Source organism: Paramormyrops kingsleyae, chromosome 4 (assembly GCF_048594095.1).
Source record: "Paramormyrops kingsleyae isolate MSU_618 chromosome 4, PKINGS_0.4, whole genome shotgun sequence".
Classification (NCBI taxonomy): Eukaryota; Metazoa; Chordata; class Actinopteri; order Osteoglossiformes; family Mormyridae; genus Paramormyrops; species Paramormyrops kingsleyae.
This window is the reverse complement of record NC_132800.1, coordinates 14,174,358-14,198,077: the sequence shown is the minus strand read 5'-3', so window position 1 is coordinate 14,198,077 and position 23,720 is coordinate 14,174,358. Positions and strand designations below refer to the sequence as shown.

Here is a 23,720-nt window from a genome sequence, read left to right as displayed (position 1 = left end):
AAAACACACTGAATGAGGTACAGCTCTTACTCTTCTCCAGCATGTCAGCGAGATCATTTTGCTCCATGGTCCTCAGGATGTACAGTGTGATCTTCAGAGCTCCCTCTCTACCACAGGTCTTCTGCATCTGACCATCACTGTCCAGGTCATTGTCCTCCTCCAGCTGAGGCTCAGAGCATTCTGGGTCATTCTGATCCAGGTACCTTTTGAATTTCATCAGCTCATCCTTCAGAAACTTTTGAGCTTTTTTCTCCAGTAACTGAAATGAACAGTTACAGTTTAATTATTATCACTCCAGGCACTGTATCTTTTTATAACTTCATTTGTGAATTATGCTGCGTTCCATTTCAACTTGTGACTTGGAAATTCAGAGTTCCTAGTGGGAAATTTCAACTGGAAGTCAAACTTCCAACCTCGACCTCAGAATTCAAAATGGCTTAAACGCTCTTTATCAACAGAAGTTAAAGCTATAGTTTTACAGTGTTGATTAGCAGTTATATGTATTATTTGTGGCCCATTAAATTGGTTGTACACACCACTTTCTGTGGACGTGTTGCTATGGTGTCTTTATGTGCAAAACACCACGTAATGTGTTATCAGCTGGTATTGCTAACAATGGCTAACAATTAAGCTGGCTAGAACCTCTGGGTAGTGGTGGCTTAATGGTTAGGGAAGTGCACTTGTGATTGAGAGATTGCTGGTTCGAATCCCCGACCAGCAAGACACCACTGAGGTACCCTGAGCAAGGTACCACCCCCAAGCACTGCTCCCCAGGCGCTGAATTAGCTGCCCTCTGCTATGTCACGAAAAGTCACATATGGGTTAAATGCAGAGGACACATTTCATTTTTGCACACTGTGTGCTGTGGTGTGTTGACAATGACCACTGATCACCAAATTCTAGAACTGGGGTCTGTTTCAGAAGGCAGGATTTCTTGCTTGTCAGATTCAAAGTAGTCTGGGCTAAATATAAGTGAATGAAGATGAAGGTCATGTAAACTGGGGCACATTAAATACAAGAAGTTATCTGGCTAAGCAAGAAATCCTGCTTTTTGAAACAGGTCCCCGGTTTTGCTAAATGTCTTTCCGACTTGCTGTACTGGAACGAGGTTAACTTGGGTGTGACGTCATTCCCAGCTCCGACTTCTGACCTCTGAGGTAAATGGAACGCAGCATTAGTTGTAAATATCATCTGTTTGGCAGGATGAACTACTTATTATACATCTGTAGAAGATATATGTCAATTTAGATAAAATTTAAGAAAATATACTTCAGTAATAAATGCACACCTTGAAGATGGATGATAAGTCTCCTTTATCTGGATGTGAATTACATCTTTTTCCTCGGTCCCTGTAAACAAAACACAAATATCCAACCATTATATTATTATTTAAATAGATGTAACTGCCATCCACATTCTGAACTTATTTCATTAGGGCGGCTTCCTGACATCAGCTTGCTTATGACAGTATAAGAGAAGCAGTGACATCTAGTGGCAGCACAGAGAGACAGCAGGTAGCAGCCAGGAGAGACGGTTTGGCATGTAGCTCACATTTACTCAATGACATCCACTGGTTACTTCTTGTAAACTGTTTAACATGATTTCAAACAGATTTCAACTTAATTACCATAACTATCCGGGGGTGGAATTTTTTTGGGGGGGACAACCCTGACTCCTGCAATCTAGTGGCCCCCAAATGATCTCAACTTGTTTTTTTGCTAAAAAAACACATTGATCAAATGTTCTTACCAAACCATTTATATATTAATTTTGATTACAATTAAATGTATAACAATATACCAATATACAGATTTTGCATGATATTACCCCCCCCAATCTGTGAATTTTACCGACAGCTCTTCTGTTTCTCTTTTGGCTCCAAAAGCAGCTCGCTTAACCCCAAAGGGATTTGTTCTGTCCCTTGTTTCCAGGGTTAACACTAGACTGCCTGTTATACTCAGGGGCTTCCTGTCTCTAGCTGGGCTGCACCTCAGGTACCCAGCAGGCCCAGGCTCTGCTGTGACCTCTGGCAGCTCCGTAGGATCTTGTCCAGTGTGAGAGAAAAACTGACTAGAGGGATATTTTGTAATCATCTTTGAAACTGTATCTTTGTGCAACTAATGCAAAAGTACCTGAGTGTTAGGCAGCTGACAGCCAAGAATGTAAGCTTAAGAGAATTAAGAGTTAACCTTAGTGTAGCAATATGTGCTTGAACTTTGTGCTCATTAGATTGAGCAGAAATGCAGACTAGAGAACAGAAATGCAGGTTTACAGCGTGTTTATCAGAAAGAGCAGGAAAATCACAAAAGGCTACAGTGAGTGGGGGCTGCTTGCAGGTGGCCAGACCCATAAGTTACAGGCTGTATAAAGTACATATGAAATGCTGATTACAAAATATCCCTCTAGTCAATTTTTCTCTCACAAGTGTTTTCCCTGGTCCCAGGTTCATAGCTCCTTAGTTCTGTGTTTGTTAATTGTTAGTTAATTCCACCTGTGTCCTGTTTCCAGTGTCTGCTCTGATTGGTTGATTGTGTTGAGTTCTCACACCTGCCTTTTGTTAGTCCCCATGATCTGTGTATTTTACTGCCTGCCTGTGGTCAGTTCTCTCACTTGGTCATTGTATCACATGCTGTTGATCCTGTGCTTTGTTCCTGTGTGTATTGGATTCCTGTGTAGTTATTTTCCCCTTAGTTCTGCTCCCTGGGTTGCTGCTCTTTACTAGTGTCCCCTGTGTTTTGTTGTTATGGCCTTTTGACCCCTCGTGGTTCCCTTATTTTCTGCTCTGTGTTTTGTTATAAATAAACCCCTGTCATCTTGGAGCCGCACTGTGGATCGTCATCCTTTCCTCGCCTGCACCATCCCCCGATCCCATAACAACTAGCTAATAAGTAACAGGCACTGTTCCATTAAACATGTTCAATCTCAAGCCTCAGTCTGAACAGAGCTAATGAGCCCATGAGAATCTATTTATTATCAAAGCAGAAACATCCGTCCCAGAAGAAGACAATCTATTGTCCAGTCATGCTTAATCAATATAGGGCAGTAGCTTTTTCCAGCTGCATGCTGAGGATTGACATTTAAAATGCACTTTTCAATCTACCTTCTAATTCCAGCTCTCAAGAAGTCAGTCTTTACAGTAATCCTCATCCTTTTATCTCAGATGTGATTGATACAGAAGACAGACAAAACTTCTTTTAAAGACAATAGAATTTACAAAACATAAAAATATGCATTCGTGCAGTTTTTTTCCTCATAATTTTTGTGTGCCTGTATGCCTTTTGACTGAGAGTCTGAATGTTTTAAACAGTGTTTGTTTAATTGCATATTTACCTTTGATCTGATGGAAAAGGTCCCTCTCTGAAGTGGATTGGTTGGTCCATTGACCTGTCACTCTTCATGGAAACACAGCTGGGTACAGGTGAGCCTGCTCTCTCCATCAGGACACTGTGGACAGTGAGAGGAAAGATCCTCATTATATAAATATAACCCATATAATGTGGATATGGTCACATTAAATCTTCAGCTGTTTAACCATATGATCTGTCTTCATGTACTTTGATATGCTGTGAAGCTCTTGATGCAAACATGCTTGTTTACATTTAGCTTTAATGTGAAATAAAGTGTCTCAACTAAAATGAAGTTCCCAGTATAAAAGGTTTAGTATCATTGTTACAGCCTCCGTTACTAGACTTGCCTGTTGTTGCTTAATATTATGTAAAGTTAGCCTTAAATGGGGTTCCCCACAATAAATTTCACCAAGTTACGAAAAGATTGCAGACCAAAATTTCCGAATACCGAAATCATGTTCTGAATGGGAGGGGAGGTGCGGAGACCGAAAATATAAACTTTATTTTATCATATTCAGAAAATCATCTCGCGCCCCGAAGATGTGAAAAATTGAAGAATCAGCGCTAGGTGGCAACAGAGGACGGCGTCCAGGGAGTACAATTAAATGTAAATTCTTGAAGGAAATTAAATTTCATAAATGTAATAACTGGTAAACATAAATCATCTACCCCACTGACCTGAATCAGTTAAGTCACGAGGAAGTGAATTAAGTTTAGACAGATTACTCTCTTTCAGAAATGCTGGAACGTTTATTTTTTATGACCGTGTGTAAAGCCGTACAAACACACAGGTTCTGTCTTACCTCTCAGTTCTCTTTGTTTTACACTCCACAGGGGGGGTCATTTCAGAAGCAGCTCCCCCCATTTTTGTGCCGATCTAGACCAGATGACTGATGCTGGGGTCTCTATGAACACGAAGCGTAAATAGTGACATACATACATAATATCTAGTAGCTACTTCATGCAATGGGTCTCGCTGATATAGTATATAGGTGTCTATCTATAGCTACAAAAGGCTAAATGGACTGCATTTATATAGCGCTTTTCTACTCCTATGAGTACTCAAAGTGCTTTACAATACATGCCTCACATTTACCCATCCACACTCACATTCACACACCAGTGGCGAAGGCTGCCATGCAAGCCGCCAACCTGCACACTGGGAGCAATTTGGGGTTCAGTGTCTTGCTCAAGGACACTTTGATGGGGACAAAGTTGCCAAACGATAGCACTACTTCCTGCGCCACCATCTTCCCCACTATACATATATATACACACACACACACACACGCACACGCACACACACACACACACACACGTCTGGGGTCTCCCAGGACTGGTTTGAGAAACAGTATATAGCGTCCACTCTAATATATGTAATATACTCTCAAATATAAGTTATTTTATTATAATTATTTTATTATTTTATCTGTTGAATAAAATCTTACCTTGCAATGCAGAATCTTATCCGTGTTTCTTGACAAAATGGAGAGTCTGGCATTAAAATACTTTCACTTTCATGTACAAACAGTAAATGCTGTATATCAAATGCAGAATCGGTCTAAGCAGAAATGGACACGGACTCAGTGGGCCGGCATAGGATTTTTGGGGATATTATCCATGCGACTTAATAACAAGTAACAATAAGAGAAAGGGGACAAGCTCCCGCCGCCACCTAATTCTGTCATGACGCATATTTTGCGTTACACTTGTACGTATAAAACGCGGTTCTGCAGTGACACTAAAATCAATAACAGGGATCGACATTCTAAAATGCTTAACGTGAAAAAGCTTATTGTGGTTTAATGTACCAAAACAGCGACCAATAATCACCAAATTTCTCCCTGACAAATCTGGTCATAAAGATTTTCACTTTTTCCTTGTAGTCACTTTAGATTAATATTTCATTAGTGACAATCCTAATAGTCATATTTATGTATACATACACACAAATACACACACACACACACACACACACATATACAGATATATTACAACAATTGTCATAGTTATATTTTTAACATTCATCCAACAGCCACTTTCAAGGTTCACCTCTCAACAGTCAATTTAAAGACTATATTGAATTTCTATTTTATTAGCAGACCACCATCACAGCCTTTATAATGTATTTTGCAAATAAATACTTTTGTAATTTTTTGTACTTATCAACTGATTACAACACTACAACATATATAAGAAACCTTCGCAAAAACAAACTTACATACAGTACAATTATATACAATAAAGCAACAAAGTCACTGCCCATTGTTTTTCATTAATAAAATTGTAGTTTTACCTGGCTCAGTGGGGAAGCTATTGAGGGCCCATCACAGGCTACATACATCAAGCTAAAGTGTTGGACTCTGTTCTGTATTTGCCCACATTTAATTATCAGATGGCTGCACTTTCAAACTTTGCCCCTGTTTTACAGGTTTGTGCAGCTCAGAAGGCTTTAAATTGTGATATGCGGGGTGTGACAGTAAGGCTGATCCACAGTACAGAGGACATCTTGTGTCATTTGTAGGCAGTGGTTTCACCTCAAGTCATCTGATCGTTTAATCGTTGCTTGTACCGACTACCACAAATGTGTAATGTGTTCAAGCGGAATCAGTAAATGTGGCATTTTGACTGGGAATGAACACTTTGCAGCACAATGTGGGTTGAGAAATCTTCAGGTCATTCACGGTCCTTTTTTGAATATTCAGTTCAATTCAATTTATTTGTATAGCATGTTCTCACAACATTACATTGTCTCAAAGCGCTTTACAGCATCCTCACCCAAAGCCCCCAGTGTGCAAGCCAGAGGTGACAGTGGCAAGGAAAAACTCCCTAGAAGGAAGAAACCTTGGGAGGAACCAGACTCAGAGGGGGAACCCATCCTCCAGGGGGCAGCAGAGGAAGCCCTAACCCTAACCAGACTCAGAGGGGGAGCCCATCCTCCAGGGGCTGGCAGGGAGGGTCAAAGTCCCAGTTCACATTTTCCCAGTCTTAACATTTGAGACACAAAGAAGGGGGCAGAGAGGTGATGACAGGCAAGTGGTGGAGCTGCTTCAGATGCCAGGAAGAACAGTGGCACAGCTGCAGGGCGTACAGGGAAGGCATCACAGACAGAAGGGCGTACAGGGAAGGCATCCCAGGCAGAAGGGCGTACAGGGAAGGCATCTCAGGCAGAAGGGCGTACAGGGAAGGCATCACAGGCAGATGGTCATACAGGGAAGGCATCACAGGCAGATGGTCATACAGGGATGGCATCACAGGCAGAAGGGCGTACAGGGAAGGCATCCCAGGCAGAAGGGCGTACAGGGAAGGCATCACAGGCAGAAGGGCGTACAGGGAAGGCGTCACAGGCAGAAGGGCGTACAGGGAAGGCGTCACAGGCAGAAGGGCGTACCGGGAAGGCGTCACAGGCAGAAGGGCGTACAGGGAAGGCGTCACAGGCAGAAGGGCGTACAGGGAAGGCGTCACAGGCAGAAGGGCGTCGCAGGTAGTGGAAACATCGCAGGCAGTGGGGTAGGCATGATAACTTGAAAATTTGATTGACGCAGTGACTGACTGCTCGGGAAGCAGTATGCTACATAAAGTGCAATTAAAAAAACATCACAAACGGTCTATTCCAAATACTTTCCAAGTAACATAAACATAGAACCATCCCTACCAATGAACCCACAAACTTCTTAAATCCTAAACCTTACATAGTGCAACAACATTCGCCCCTTCTGCCTACTAAAAAACTGTTTATCCAGCACGTTAGTTTCCAGGGGGTGTCTGCTACCTTAGGCCCCTCCTATGCAGGCAAACAATAACTAAAGGAGGACGGTGATTGGATGGAGGTCCGTTGGAAGTCCAGGGGGTTTCCTACATAGAGGTTCCTGTAGTCAGAAGAGGACGTCTGCTAATAATAATTTAAAAAACTAAATATGTGAACACCTTACAATATATTGTTAACATGTAATGGTATTTCATCATAAATTATGGGTTAGGGTCCCAGGCCAACGACAAATCTCCCTTTTGGGTCCCCAGGCGAAAAGGTTTGGGAAACCCTGGTTTAGAGTTCAGTCTACTGGATTGAGCTTGAATTAAAAACCAAATGTTTTTTTTTTATTTTATTTTATTTTCAATTATGTTTATGGTTATAAATGTTCATTAAAATAATTACAAATACTTAAATGTAATATTGGTTTATGGTTTTCATAAACGCATTATTGAATAACACATATTACTTTAACATTCAAAAATTAGAAGTGAAGTTATGGTGAAATTGTTACACCTATTTCCACTTTTATTTGAATACAAATACAAATACAAATAATTTTGCTGCCTTAACAAATAGAGATGCAAATATAATGACTGGGCTCTGTGCACGTCCTTATTTGGTAGCGCAGACTAAATGCATATAGGCCTACATGAAAAGGACAATTTATATGTAAAATACCTCGACACAATGTGATCAAATCCCAGCCCAAGTAAGTGAAATATGTACAGGTACAGAAACGCAGTGAAATACGCAGCATTCACTGGAATACCTACAGTGCAGTGAAGTCCAGCACTCATATGGAGGGCAGCAGCACACAGTGCAGCTCCTCCAGGACATGCTGTGTTATTTCTGTGCATGTTACTGAAGATTTAATGTCCAGATGATTTATTGTCCAAATGCGCACCGTGACCCAAAAGCTTCAACACTGTAGGACAGATTCCATACAAACTGCACCTCCTGTCTCGACTTATTATTATTGGTGGCAACAAGTAAATGAGAAACAGCTCCTCCAGGTGACAGGAGAGTGTACTGCTTGCAGGTGCACGCAGGTGGTGCCTTCCTGAAACCATGTGCACTGTCAGACAGCACTGTGACTTGGTAGGTGGCGCTGTAGCCACACCTGGAGGCTTGTGGGTCTGGTTCCCACTCCTGGTTCTGCATGTACAGCTTCCATGTTCTCCACGTGTTCCTGTGAGTTTCCTCAGGTTTCCTCCCACAGTCCAAGATCATGCAGTTTGGTGAATTAGTATCTAAATTGTCTTCAGCATGTGAGTGAGTGTTTGACCAGTGATGGCCTGGCATCCCATCCAGGGTGTCCCTGCCCTGTGCCCAGTGATGGACTGGCATCCCATCCAGGGTGTCCCTGCCCTGTGCCCAGTGATGGACTGGCATCCCATCCAGGGTGTCCCTGCCTTGTGCCCAGTGATGGACTGGCATCCCATCCAGGGTGTCCCTGCCCTGTGCCCAGTGATGGACTGGCATCCCATCCAGGGTGTCCCTGCCTTGTGCCCAGTGATGGACTGGCATCCCGTCCAGGGTGTCCCTGCCCTGTGCCCAGTGATGGACTGGCATCCCATCCAGGGTGTCCCTGCCCTGTGCCCAGTGATGGACTGGCATCCCATCCAGGGTGTCCCTGCCCTGTGCCCAGTGATGGACTGGCATCCCATCCAGGGTGTCCCTGCCCTGTGCCCAGTGATGGACTGGCATCCCATCCAGGGTGTCCCTGCCCTGTGCCCAGTGATGGACTGGCATCCCATCCAGGGTGTCCCTGCCCTGTGCCCAGTGATGGACTGGCATCCCATCCAGGGTGTCCCTGCCCTGTGCCCTGTGCTTCCTATACTATGCTGTCCCATAACTGTATACTTCATAAGGGGATTATTGAAATTTGTTGGATTGATTGATTGATTCCCTTTATTGCTGTTGCAATTCACCATGTCACTAGTCACAAGTACCAGCAAAAAAGCAGGCCATCAACCCGACCATACATATACAAACATCACATCACAGGGGGTAGACAGGTCAGGAAGACAGGGGACTGTAGGAAAACTCAGAGAAACAGATTACGTGAGGAGAGTGGAGGTGAATAAAAAAAACAGCCCCCAGACTGTACTCCAGTAGGGAGTACAATATAGGAACAGAAAAAAACACCTCAGCAATAAGCACATAGTCACCACATCTCACAACACTAAAGTCGAGACTTGCAACAGGGGAGGGGAATGGGGAGGTGGGGGTAGCCCAGCATAGACAAACAGCCGTCCGGTCCTGCAGCCAACGGCGCTGTACAAGGACCCGCTCGTTCACGCTGGGGGTATGAAGCGGCGAAGGCGTGGGATGGAGGTAGGGTGTCCTTGTGGTTGGGGGAGAGGAATGCAAGAGAGTCTCACTGCCTTGTTCTTCAGGGGGAGTTGTTGAGCTCAGCAGCGGCCTTGGCCAAGGCCCGTGCTGATTAGAGGGGAGCCAAAAGCAGATAGAATAGGGTTGTTTGGGTTTTCAGGCGAAAAACTGTAATTTCGCAGCTCCTCTAATGTCCATGCTGGTCTCCGCCATCCAAAATCCTCTGCAGAGCCGTGAGCCACTCCGTGATGTTATCAAATCTGCGGTCCATAGTCACGGTGATGTTATTAAATCTGCGGTCATTAGACACAGTGATGTTATCCAGTTTGCGATCTATAGCCATAGTCTGGGCGCCAACAGCTCTGCCAAGTCCGTCAATCATCCCGGCCAGCCTAGTTGGGCTTTGAGCGGCTGTCACCGTTTTCTTCAATAAGTCAGGGCAATGCCTAATCCAATCAGCATCAGACCTGTAATCATGGTTCCGAATAGGTAAATGTCTTCGATGTCCTCCACGGAAAGAGCTGCCAGACACACGACCATCCACTTCTCCCATCCGTCTATCGTGTAGCCGGCTGCGTACATTCCTGCAGGACAGTCAGGTTCCCCTGAAACTGGGCTTCTGGTCGAGAAGATGGTGTCAATTGCGTTGAGAGACCAGTTGATCAAATCCATAATTTCCTTAGTTTTGAAGAGCAGGGCTGAGAGAGTCTCTCAAGTATAGACAGTAAGACAGTAGACTAGACGAGATGAGAGGAGCAAGCAGGGAAGATAAGGGGAGGGAGAGGGAGAGAAGTGCGTCCGCCTCCGTTGAGAGCAAAGTTAGAACATATTTTATCCAGTATTTTATCATTCTTTTTCTGGGGTTAAATTTACATAGTTACATACTGGGAAGCTTTCTGCTGGAAAATTAATAGTCATTCTGAACCTGGTCACCTGACTCTCCTTCCTAAGACACGAAGGTGGAGTTTGATCTAACTGCTCTTCTCAGTCTGGCCTCAGTCTAAAACCACACCTACTGCAGCCTGAGAAGCAGGAAGCTCCTCCCACTCTCACACACAGAAAACTGAGAGAAAACTAAACTGAATCCTATCAGTGTTCGTGGTAAAATGGCAGAAGCCAGTATCACAGGGAATCAGAACCAGTTAAGCTGTCCGATCTGTCTGGATCTACTGAAGGATCCAGTGACTATTCCCTGTAGTCACAGTTACTGTATGAGATGCATTAAGAGCTACTGGGATCAGGAGGACCATCTTGAAGTTTACAGCTGCCCCCAGTGCAGAGAGACCTTCACACCCAGACCTGTTCTGGGCAGAAACACCATCCTGGCTGAAGTGGTGAGGAATCTGAAGCAGACTGGACTACAAGCAGCTACTCCTGCTGACCATTATGCTGGACCTGGAGATGTGGAGTGTGATTTCTGTACTGGGAGAAAATGCAGAGCAGTCAAGTTCTGCCTGGTGTGTCTGGCCTCTTACTGTGAAACTCACCTCCAGCCTCACTATGAGTCTCCAGCTTTTCAGAAGCACAAGCTGGCTGATCCTACTGGACATCTGCCCGACAAGGTCTGTTCCCTCCATGACAAACCCCTGGAGAGCTACTGCCGTACCGACCAGCAGTGCATCTGTTATTCCTGTAAGATGTTTGAACACAGAGACCATGATACAATCGCAGCTGCTGCAGAAAGGGCGGAGATACAGGTCAGGCCAGAAACTCTCTAATATAAATTATGAATTTTATTAAGTTATAACTTTTTTGTCTTAACTCGTGAGCATTTCTGCTTTAAAGATGCAGAGATCAAGTTTGGTTTGGTAAAGAAATGTGTTACTGAATATATCCTATAACTGATTAAAGAGAAATTTTAGCACCTTAATTTATATCAGAGTCTGCGTTCTAAATGGGGCAAACCTGGGTCATGATGTTACTATAAAGTATAAAAAGTTCAAATTTTCTACTGAAAACTCCATCAAACAGTGAATCCTGTGGCTACAGTTGAATGCATGCAGCAAGCAAACAGGGTGAAGAGGATCACTTATTATCTGGCTGAGCATCTGAATGGCTGAGATGTGTGAGCTAAGAGGTTTTAAATATGATGCGATTGTTAGCGTCAAACATGGTGCTTCCAGCATCTCAGAAATCGCCACCATCCTGGGATTTTCACACACTACAGTGTGTAGAGTTTACTGAGGATGGTGCAGTAAACATAAAACAGCCAGACTGTGGCAGGTCTGTGAGAGAAGACACCTTGTTAATGAGAGAGGGCAGAGGAGAATCTCCTAACCATTTATCCCAGTCAGGGTCATGGGGACCTGGAGCCTTTCCCAGGCAGCATAGGGCACAAGGCTGGGGTCCATCCTGCAGTGGATGATTAAAGAATATGATCACCTTCAATAAAACAAACTCATTTCATCATCTTTTTGCTACATGTAGAAAGATATGGGTGAAACCCAGATGGAATTTCAGCAGAGGATTAAAGTGAAAGAGAAGGAGCTGCAGGAGCTGAGAGAGGCTGTGGACTTAATCAGAGTGAGTATGAACCTGAAGAGAAGATAACAGCTGGCTTGTAAGAAGCATTTCAGGTGTGAATTGAGGTTCTTCCACAGATGGGTGACTTGAGTGGTTTGTGGTAAATTAAATTCACTGTGAGTTATAATGAGTCAGGGATTTCCCACAGGGGAGGGTCAAAGGCACTGAACAGGGGGGTTAATCTAAATGAAAGGTCTTTCTCAAATGGCCTTTAAATAATATTCTTTCTAACAAATGACAAAGTTTCATACACCAGTGTAACAGATATCAAACCCAAAAAGTCACCTATTAAGCTCACAGCCAATGGTGACAACCAACCTGCACCATACAGCCACCAGTCTCTGCCAAATCCCTGCAGCTGACAGTGTATGAGCTTAATGGGTGATCATGTACGAAATGATTTACACAGGTCTGCTTCTTTGTTTTATTCAGTAACAACTTTCACAAAAATCAGAAGAAAAAGGCCTATTTCTTAAACTGCAAATTGTGCAATTGTTGCCAAATTAAATGCAATAAAGAAATCAGTCATTAAAATATCATTGTATACCCCAACTAACCATTTGTAGTCAGAAAGTACATGTCAGTCTCCAGTACAAAATATACGATGGAGCACAGATAAAACTTTTAAGCGTAATTAACCAAATGTCAAGGTCAGCACCTGTTTTGTCCCAGTCTTGCGTCTTGTCTCCGTTTGGCCAGCAGGTGTCACTGGCCATCCTGTCTTCCCCCGTTGTCCTAGTCTGTAGTGTTTCCCCTGTTCCCAGTTGACCCCATGGCTCAATGAGCTGAGCATGTGGCTACTTGTTAACCCCTCTGTTGTGTGTTAGAATCCCACCTCCTCTGTTTTTGTATTTTGTTTCATTTGTATGACTTTTTTAGTTCCTGCGTCTTGTGATTTGTATTTGGTTTCATGCTTGGTGCCCGTGCTTGTGTTTTTACCTGTCTGTTATTCCTCTAGTGTAGATTCTGTTTCCTTGTTTCTGTCAGTGTCTTAGTTTTCCCCTCCCACTCCCTGAGTTAATTATTAGTTCCCCCTGTTGCCTGTTCTTCTGCCTGCCCTTGTGTGTTTTCCTGATTGCTCGTTATCCTGCACCCTCCCTGAGTGCTTCATTGTATTTTGTTGGATGTCAGTGATGTTTGATGTAGTCGCTATTGATGTATGTTACTGAGGTTTGAATGTTGTGTGATTTATTGCCTGCCTGCCTGCTCTTTGTTTCCCTGCCCCATTTGTAGTTAGTCTTTGTTTATCCCCTGTTTAGTTTTGACCCTGCGCGGTCCATTTATTTTGTAGTGTTTTTTGTGTGTTCAGTGTTGTTTAATAAACCCCCGTGTTCCTGTGAGTCGCTAGGGGGTCGTCCATATTCCCTTCATGCCTGCACCATGCCTCGCCCTCGCTCCAATTCCGCCCGGTGCTGTGACACCAAAATTTAGAAAGAATGCAAGTCATGAAGACATCTAGTTTGTATAAATCTTATTGTGTTCAGCATTAGCCTTACATACATTGCACTGCAGTTTTGCATTTTTCTTCCTTCAGCGTAAAGTACAGCCCCTACGCATCCGCGAGGCTTAGGGGCAGAATATCACCCCTAACTGTATCACAGTCTGCTGGCCAGAACTATAACATAAAAAAGTTTGTTTATTACCAATTTCTAAACAAACTGCCCTGTAAACTTTCCATGTCAAAATAATTGGTCATGCCCTATCAAGACCGTTATATATACTGTATGAATTGTGCCACTGTATATAGAAGTTACTATTGTACTCATTATTAAAAATGCAAAAGGTGCACAGCATACCCAAGCCAAGACTTTTAATATTAAAGATATAGTGTACACTTACTCAAACACAAGACTTTTAATATTAAAAATATAGTGTACACTTACTCAAACAAATATCATGTGTTGGTAATATTTATATCCAGCTGTTGGGTTTTTGTACCACTAACTTTTCCAGCCTCTTATTGCCCCCCTCCCAACTTTTTTGAGACGTGTTTCTGTCATGAAATTCAAAATGAAGCAATATTTTTCATGAAATTGCAAAATGTCTCACTCACAGTTTGCATATCGATCAAACAGGTCGACTGAAGATGCCATATCCTCTGCCCTTCACCTCTCCCTATCTCACCTGGAGAAGAGAGACACTTATGTTAGAAAGCTGTTCATAGACTTCAGCTCAGCATTCGACACCATCATCCCCCAAAGGCTCAGCAGGAACCTGAACGAGCTGGGACTGAGCACCTCTCTGTGTAACTGGATCCTGGACTTTCTGTCAGAGAGGCCTCAGTCCGTCCGTATCGGTGACAAAATGTCCAGCACCATCAGACTGAGCACAGGAATTCACATCTCAGACGACCTCACCTGGACCACCAACACCACCTCCATCACCAAAAAGGCTCAGCAGTGTCTTCACTTCCTGAGATGATTGAAGCGGGCCAACCTCCCTCCTCCCATCCTCTCCGTGTTCTACAGAGGCAGCATAGAGAGCGTCCTGACCAGCTGCGTTTCCGTCTGGTTCGGCAGTGCCAGTGCTGCTGACCAGAAGAGCCTGCAGCGGATCGTTAAAGCCGCTGGTAACATCATCGGGGCGTCTCTCCCCTCACTGCAGGAGATCTTCCACAAGCGCTGCATCAGAAAGGCCTCCCGCATGGTGCTGGACTCCCCCCCCCCACACGGACTCTCTGCACTACTCCCATCCGGCAGACGGTACCGCAGCATCAAAGCCCGATCGACCAGACTGTGAGAGCTTCTTCCCACAAGCCGTCAGACTCCTCATCGTGCTGCCTGCCCTCCCAGCCCCACCCACACTCACACCTGAACTGTGAACCGTGACTTTACTGTGACTTTACACATCTGTACTTTACACATCACTGTTTAAAATGCACATGCTGCTACATGCACAAAAACAACTGTGCAAAACTGCATTTAAAAAAAAATACTGTCCTTGTATCATGTTGAACTGCTACTAATCATTTGCACACAAAATTACATTCCCAGTATTGAAATATGTTTCTCTGTTGTTGCAATACTTGCACATATTCTGAATACCTCCTTAACTAATTGCACAATTTCTACGCTAGCTTAGAGTTTATATTTATATTTATAGTTTATATATTTATTCTCTGTGCCTATTTGTACTTTGTAAGAACTGGAGCTGCGTCGTCTCGTCTCACTGTATACATGTATATAGCTGAGATGACAATAAAGTTCACTTTGACTTTGACTTAATATAAGGAGTGAATAAAGCCCAATTCCTACTGTTACAGTCTGCGGACAGTGACAATGACTTTATTGCATCGGTATGTGTTGACTGCACATTGCAGCGAATTGTTAGCCTGCTGGTCTACTGGAATATCATTTATACTCATGGACCAGTTACAACAGTCGGCGCACACAGACAAACGTAATATGTGTGTAGAAGTCTGTGCACAGTATGAAATAGACTTACAGTGTACAGTGTAAAACCAAACCCTCTCTTCTCCTCCATCAGACTCCTGTCGGCTCGTTCTGGACCCCAACACAGCAAACAGACACCTCCAACTGTCTAAGGGGAACAGAGTGGTGACATGGAAGAGAGAGACAGAGTCATATCCTGATCACTGGGAGAGTTTTGACTCACTCCGGCAAGTGCTGTGTACAGAGGGTCTGACTGGGTGCTGCTACTGGGAGGTTAAGTGGAGCGGGCATTTGATTGGTGTAGCCGTCACATATAAAGGGATCAACAGGATAGGATGGAGTAATGACAGTGGGCTTGGAAGCAATAACAAGTCCTGGTGTTTGTACTGTGATCCCTCTGGTTACACACTCTGGCACAATAATGATGACACTATTATATTTGACCCTGCTCTTCTAAGATAGGAGTGTACCTGGATGACGGGACAGGAACGCTGTCCTTCTATGGCAGCTTGAGTAATATCATTCAGCCATGGCATCGATTTTGGCTTAGAAGGACAAACTTTAAGAGAGGCAATGACAATCTAAAATATCCTGGCAAGTGCAGTACAAAAGTGAAGTTAGCTCCTCCATATCGGTACAGTGAATATTCTCTAAACACGGTCCAACAGCATCATTAAACGCAGTTACAAATTTTGTAGCAGTAGAAGGCTTCATCTGTCGGAAACATTGGGAGCCCACACAAGTTAGGGGCATCACACGGAAGATAACTTTCCATCAGAATGGTGGAATGATCAGAGAAATCAGCCTCACAAACTGTCATATTAAAAACAGACAGGCCATATGATGGTACAAGGTCTAAAGTATGGGCATGATCTTCAGTAGGATCTATTACAGACCTATTACAGGTCAGAAGATTCAGTAAGATTCAGGAAGTCTTTAACTAGCGGCTTAGGCGAGCAGCAAATATGTATGTTAAAATCACCCACAATCAAAACCCGGTCATATTTTGGCATAAAATAAGTCAGAAAGTTAGAAAAGTCACTAATAAAGTCCTTCTTATATATATTTTGGTGGCCGGTAAATCACAGCAATAAATACTAGATTTAGGCGGCCCAGTTCAAACATAATCACCTCAAAATTGTAAAACTGCTGATAACTGTTTACAAATAAAAGTTCTCTTTAAAAACTATAGCTACTCCTTCTCCTTAACCAGTAGATCTCGACAAGCTAAAATATCAGAGAAGGCACTTGATTGAAGTCTGAATGCGGCGTAGATGATTGGGTACTCCTAGTAAAACAGAGGAAGGTCACCGTGTCTGCTGTTAATGTTTATAATCCGGCATTTTGTAGCAGAACGAATATCAAATAGAGCTTGGCGATCATATACCAGTAAGGAGCAAACATTTCCAGCAAAAAGCAACAAAAAACAAAAAAACACCAACATGAGCTAATCATGGAAGACGGCCGGCCACACACACTGGCACCATCTTAGGAATGAGACGTCTTATCTTGTCTAAAACTGGAGAAAATTTGCCATTCACTTCATGCTGAAGGAGTGGACTGAGTTGCTGAGTCAGTAGGTGAATGACAGATGCTCATGTTCATCCACTCACTCACCAGTTCATTCAGAATGAGAATGAGACCCAAGGGAGTGACCAAGGCTGTCGGTGGTTCGTTCACTATAGGCATATATAGTCCCAAACTGTCAAAAAAGAGGTACAGTCCTGGTTCAGTTTTGTTCCCCAAGGTGCAAACTTAATGTTCCCTCCCTCAGACTCCATTTCTGTACCTTAAATTAGACTAAAGGGCACTATTACCTACAGCTAGGATACAATTGACAGACCCTTGAGGGAACAGCCCATACAGATTGGTACTTTTTTTTCTGACAGTGCAGGTGTAGTTTCCAGCCAATCACATGCTGACTTACAGCAGGTCCTTACATGCCTCACTGGCTCTCACTGGCCATAGTCAAGGAGGGAAGCAGCTTTACATTTCTGAGGACAAACAGAAGAAGGAAAACAACAAATCTGTGCAGAGACGTGAACGTGCGTGTGTAGCTGCTGTAAGGGACTCGTTCACTGTGAACAAATCGGTCGCAAACTTTACACCATAAATGGAAGATACCTGCATCAATAATTAATGATGGATTGATGACTTTGTAATGTGGGCATGTGCGGGGTGTGTGTGGGGGGGGGCACTGGGGGTGCCAAATGATAACTGACAATCACTTAAACGCCCCCATCCTAAGCAGGGAAATTTACCAGCCAGCAGAACTTATCGAGGGGTAATGTAACCAGGTATCTCAGTGGGTCTCCTAACTATCAGAGGTTTTTTCAGTCTTTTATTTTATAGAGGTGTGCAACCTTGCGAAGAAGATGTGTGTGTCAGTAACGTGCTCTGGCCCCATCCCTGCTAGACGTGGCGATGAAATGTACAACAGATTATCGTCGCTACATCGCTGGCTGTCGGAATGGTGCCCGATAAATGGTGTGGGTTATATTGACAACTGGCGGATGTTTTGGGGTAGGCCTGGGCTTTTGAAGAGGGACGGTATTCACCCCTCGCGGGCCGACCTCTTGTCTAAAAGCATAGCTCATAGTCTCCAGACAAATCGCTGACTAACTAGAGCCAAGCCCAGGCGGCAGGCAAACCGGCAAAACCGACCACCTGCTAGTCGCCTAGAGTCGTCACCTAGGGTTCATTTTATTGAGACTTTGTCTGTTCCCCGCGTTTTTAATCATGGAAGCCGATTCCACCGTAGTGTGTGCCATAATAACTTAATAAAAATTACAATGAATCCGTTACTAGAAAACAGCTGTGATGCAGGGCTTAAACTTAAACTTGGACTTCTGAATGTAAGATCACTGGCTCCTAAGGCACTATTAATAAATGAAATAATTACTGATTTTAGTCTTGGTGCCTTATGCCTCACGGAGACCTGGCTTAAACCAAATGAATTCATGGCACTGAATGAATCTACTCCAGCTGAATACAGTTACAAGCATAACCCTCGACCAAATCGCAAAGGTGGTGGTGTTGCTGCAATTTTTCAATCCAGCCTAGGAGTGACTGAGAAATGTGGTCTTAGTTTCAGCACATTTGAAACTCTTGTTCTTAGTCTTGCTGGCTCATCTCTTTCTTGCTCTTCACCCCAAATCACCATTGTTATTGTTTATAGACCACCTGGGCCGTACAGTAATTTTCTTAAGGAGTTCGCTGATTTTTTAACTAACCTGGTGGTCAGTACTGACAAAGCTGTTATTGTGGGTGATTTTAACATTCATATGGAGAAAGATAGTGATCCTTTAAAAATAGCGTTTACAGCTATTCTTGACTCTCTAGGTGTATGTCAGAATGTAGTCGGGCCTACTCATGCCTGTAACCATACCCTTGATTTGATTATTAGTCATGGCATCTTGGTGGAACATGTATCTATTATGCCTCAGAGTCCCCTTCTCTCTGATCATTACTTGTTAACGTTTGAAATCCAGTATAGCCTCCCGTTGACCGCAGCTCCAAAGTACAGAATCAGACGTTCCATTGCCTCACTAACTACAACAACATTTATGAAACAACTTCCACAGTCCTTCAGCCTTACATCTGAAGTATCGTGTATAAATGAACTTGAACAGGCGACTGCAAACATGGATAAATCCCTTCGTAGCACACTAGATCTTGTAGCTCCACTTAAGAAAATAAACCATAGAGATAAGAAACCTGCCCCCTGGTACTCTGATCATACACGTGAACTCAAACAGGCATCACGCAAGCTAGAGCGCAAATGGCGCTCAACTAAACTAGAAGTTTTCAAATCTGCATGGAAAGAGAGCCTGTCTAAATACAGACAAGCACTAGTGACTGCTAGGTCTGTGTATCTCTCCAGATTAATAGACGGGAACAAAAACAATTCAAAATTCCTATTTGAATCCGTGGCTAGGTTAACACAAAATTCTCCATTAAACTCGCAAGTCCCACAATCTCTTAAGAGTAATGACTTTATTACATTCTTTAATGGTAAAATAACTAAGATTAGACAGACCATCCAGTGCACATCCTTAGCTACCTATGACTGCCAGACTCCTGCTAGTCTTATGCCTATCAATAATGAGACTTTTGAATCTTTCATTCCTATAAAACACCCAGAACTCCTGAGCTTAATTTCCTCCTGTAAATCCTCTACAAGCCTCATAGACCCAATTCCTACAAAATTTTTCAAGGAAATCGCACCACAGATTAGCAATACCCTGTTAAATGTGTTAAACTCTTCTCTTAAGCTTGGATATGTTCCTAAACCTTTTAAATTGGCTGTTATTAGACCCGTTCTAAAGAAACCAAATCTTGACCCTAGTGTTTTAGGAAACTATAGACCAATCTCAAATCTTCCTTTCATTTCAAAGATCATGGAAAAGGTTGTAGTTCGTCAGTTGTATACTTTCCTACAAAAAAATAATACTAATGAATTATATCAGTCTGGCTTTAGACCAAACCATAGCACAGAAACTGCTCTAGTCAAAGTAATGAATGATTTACTTATGGCTTCTGACCGTGGCTTGATATCGCTGTTGGTATTACTAGATTTAACTGCAGCATTTGATACTGTGGACCATAATATCCTCTTGGACCGGTTAGAAGGTGTAGTTGGCATTACAGGGACAGCACTCTCTTGGTTCCGCTCATATTTAACTGATCGCTATCAGTATGCACATGTGAACAACGAATCATCCAAGGCCACCAAAGTCACATACGGTGTCCCACAGGGATCAGTACTGGGCCCACTACTGTTTACACTATACATGCTACCGCTTGGTAACATTATTAGAAAACATGGTGTTGGGTTTCATTGTTATGCAGATGATACACAGTTATATATATCTGTTAACCCTGATGATACATCACTCCTATCTCGGTTAGAAGATTGTCTGTTAGATATTCGGTGCTGGATGGCAAAAAATTTTCTAATGTTAAACACGGAAAAAACAGAAGTACTGGTGATTGGTCCCAAGGCTGCAAGAAATAAGTTTCACCACCTCAGCATTAGTGGCCTTCCTACACAACCTAACACAGTGGTTAGAAATCTTGGTCTTCTAGTAGATTCAGATCTATGTTTTGATGCTCACATAAGAAGTATAACTAGAACTGCGTTTTATCATCTACGAAACATAGCCAAGCTTCGTAAGATGCTCTCACTTCGTGATGCAGAAAAATTAATACATGCCTTCGTAACTACCAGACTAGACTACTGTAATGCCCTCCTTTCTGGCTGCCCGTCTGGTTCCTTAAATAAACTTCAGCTGGTACAAAATGCAGCAGCCAGGGTTCTCACAAACACTAAAAAATTTGATCACATCACACCAGTCTTATCCTCCCTTCATTGGTTACCAGTTAAGTCTCGGATTGACTATAAAATACTGCTGTTAACCTATAAAGCACTGAATGGCCTTGCACCAGACTACCTTAATAATCTGCTGACCACATACAATCCCCCACGCTTGCTTCGATCTCAAGGTGCGGGATATCTGTTAGTACCTAGGGTAGAAAGATCTACGGCAGGCTGCAGAGCTTTCTCCTATAGAGCTCCTCAGCTGTGGAACGGTCTTCCACCGGATGTGCGGGTTTCAGGCTCACTTTCAATGTTCAAGTCTAGACTAAAAACACACCTTTTTAGTTTAGCTTATAGGGACACTAGTTCTAGCTAGCTTCTCACTCCCAGTTAAACCTATAGTGTGAGGTGTAGAGCTGGGTGGGGATCGGTGCCATTGGCTTTGGATAAACTGAATTGACAGTGCTGTCACTCTAGCTTCACAATTGCTTGTGGGATTGGAGTGCTGACATTTCAGGGACTCCCCATGCCTGCATTCCCACCTGCCTCTCCCTCCTACTTATGCTGCCATAGCCATATCTGCCGGAGCATTGCACTTCATATTGCACTCATCTAACTTTTAGCACTGCCTATAGTCTCCCTTACTTTGACTAATTGCATTTATTTCCACCACCTTCTCCTGGGTGGTGCTACCTGGAGCCTTCAATCTATCAAGATGTCCAGCACACCCTGCAACATGTGACGTCGCCACTGCCAATGACGACCGTGCATCCAGCTCGCCGTTCTGCCAGTGTCATCTTCCTTGTACGACCCGCTCCCTGCCTTCTGGCTGCCTGGCGATTGGAGGAAGTGTTGGCACCGGCTTGTCATCTCCCCCCTACTCTGCGTTTGTGTTTCAGACTACACTGTATTTGACTCTCCCTGCCGGCCCCTGGAGGATGGGCTCCCCCTTTGAGTCTGGTCCCTCCCAAGGTTTCTTCCTTCTAGGGAGTTTTTCCTTGCCACTGTCGCCTATGGCTTACTCACTGGGGGCTTTGGGTGGGGATGCTGTAAAGCGCTTTGGGACAATGTAATGTTGTGATAATGCGCTATACAAAAATAAATTTGTTGTTGTTGTTGTTGTTGATTTCTTGCTTAGCCGGATAACTTGTCAGATTTTAAGTAGTCTGAGCTAAATGTAAGTGAATGAAGATGAAGGCCATTTAAACTGGGGCACATTAAATACAAGGAGTTATCTGGCTGAGCAAGAAACCCTGCTGTTTGAAACAGGTCCCTATTCAAGCGATTTCAGGTCCATGGTTTTGCTAAATGACTTTCCGACTTGCTGTACTGAAACGAGGTTAACTTGGGTGTGACGTCATTCCCAGCTCCGACTTCCGACCTCCGAGGTAAATGGAACGCAGCATTAGTTGTAAATATCATCTCTTTCACAGGACAAAGTACTTATTGCACATCTGTAGAAGATATATGTCAATTTAGATAAAATTTAAGAAAATATACTTCAGTAATAAATGCAAACCTTGAAGATGGATGATAAGTCTCCTTTATGTGGATGTGAATTACATCTATTCACTCGGTGTCTGTGAATAAAACACAAATATCCAACCATTATATTAATATTTAAATAGATGTAACTGCCTGTCACGCCCAGCTCCGTACGATCCTTGTGTGCCACGCCCACCTCGTTACCTCCTGTTTCTGCCTGATTGTTCTCACCTGTTGCCCGTTACCCTTAGCTTGTCTTGTGTATTTAGTCCTCGTCTGAGTCAGTCTTCCCGAGACTTGTCATTGACGTTTGTACGTGTGCTTCCCCCGGTCCTGTCTACAAATAAAACACTGTTTATTCGACTTCCTGGTTGGCTTGCCTGCTTCACCGCTCGCCTGCAGCCCGCGACGTAACACTGCCATCCACATTCTGAGCTTATTTCATCAGGGTGGCTTCCGGATGTGAACTTGCTAATGACAGTATAAGAGAAGAAGTGACATCTAGTGGCTCCCAGTTACTCAATGGCATTCACTGGCTACTTCTTGTAAACTGTAACATGATTTCAAACAGATTTCAACTTAATTGCCACAACCAGTGGCATCGTTAGGCCTATTTTAGGGTGACTGAAGCCTCCCTAAAATATTCTTAAGCCCCCCTAAATACTTTGGTGTTTTTTTTTCAAGTATTTTTTTTTACTTATTCTATTTTTTTTATTTTTACAAAAATTGCAGACAAATTCAATATAAAGATGCAGGTATATGAGTTTAAATAAATAATAATATAAACCTATCACTATTCACTTGAATATGATCATAAATATGTTGGTTCCTTTCACTTTACAGTGTTAAGGTAGCGTCAGTGCTTCGTTATCCAATCCATTCCAGTTGTTCACAGGGAACGCCCACATTACTGAAAATCCAGTCCACGTTTTCACTGCTACTTTACACTCCGCTGTATCTACACCTGCGGACACACTAGCATACATGCTGCACACAGCAAGACAACATGCCTATACGCAAGTTTTTCAAGAAAGTAAGTCTTCATCACTGCTGGTAATAACAATTAGTTACTGTAGCTCCAGCTAATAGCAGAGAGTCCCACGTAATTAAACCCCTGGGGTCGGCGGTCCCGCCGGCGGGACCGAACAGAAATTTCGCCAAACCGTTTAAATAACTCTGCGAGACACGCTTCAGCATCTGAGTCACAACAGAGTGATTGACCGATTTGCCACTCTTAAAAACAGACCGCATTCTTTGATGCTTCCACCCACCAAGTAACTGGTGATTGCAGCCATAAAAATGATGTACTTTATTGTCATTTTTTTTCTTGTTGTTAATGCAGCAAACACATTTCCTGTGTTTTCTTGTTGTACGGTATTAAAAAACAGACTGAAATAAAACAACAAATCTATTGGTGGCCTAAGATGTTTAATCTGTCCAAAAAAGTTGAAAAGCAATTTCTCAGTCTTTGTTTTCTGTTTGTGAAATTTTGTGCTCATGCGCTACGTTTGTTCATATCGTGTGCATTTCTTGGGGGCTAAGCCCCCCCTGTCCTTAAAACCTAG

General features: G+C 43.3%; 2 protein-coding genes across 2 annotated transcripts in view; one reads left to right on the top strand and one right to left on the bottom strand.

The window, feature by feature from the left end:
* LOC140588989 (protein NLRC3-like) overlaps positions 1 to 22,218 on the bottom strand; it is an 83,701-nt gene extending 61,483 nt beyond the window's left edge. Inside the window, exons 1-2 of the mRNA XM_072711653.1 lie at positions 22,190 to 22,218; positions 8 to 259 (exon numbers count right to left, since the gene is read on the bottom strand). Coding sequence (XP_072567754.1) covers positions 8 to 217 — 210 coding nt within the window. The 5' untranslated portion in view covers positions 218 to 259; positions 22,190 to 22,218. The remainder of the gene's footprint in view (positions 1 to 7; positions 260 to 22,189) is intronic.
* Positions 10,406 to 12,226, top strand: LOC111850705 (E3 ubiquitin/ISG15 ligase TRIM25-like). The gene is made up of 2 exons (XM_023824885.2): positions 10,406 to 11,132; positions 11,863 to 12,226. The coding sequence occupies exons 1-2, from the start codon at positions 10,542 to 10,544 to the stop codon at positions 11,983 to 11,985; spliced, it is 714 nt and encodes a 237-aa protein (XP_023680653.2). The 5' UTR covers positions 10,406 to 10,541; the 3' UTR covers positions 11,986 to 12,226.
* Positions 22,219 to 23,720: the final 1,502 nt, after the last annotated feature.

Excerpts from the sequence above, each read along its gene's own strand:
- LOC111850705 (XM_023824885.2), top strand. The coding sequence starts at position 10,542 with ATGGCAGAAGCCAGTATCACAGGGAATCAGAACCAGTTAAGCTGTCCG. Across the intron at positions 11,133-11,862 it reads CAGAAAGGGCGGAGATACAG|AAAGATATGGGTGAAACCCA; the intron begins GTCAGGCCAGAA and ends TGCTACATGTAG.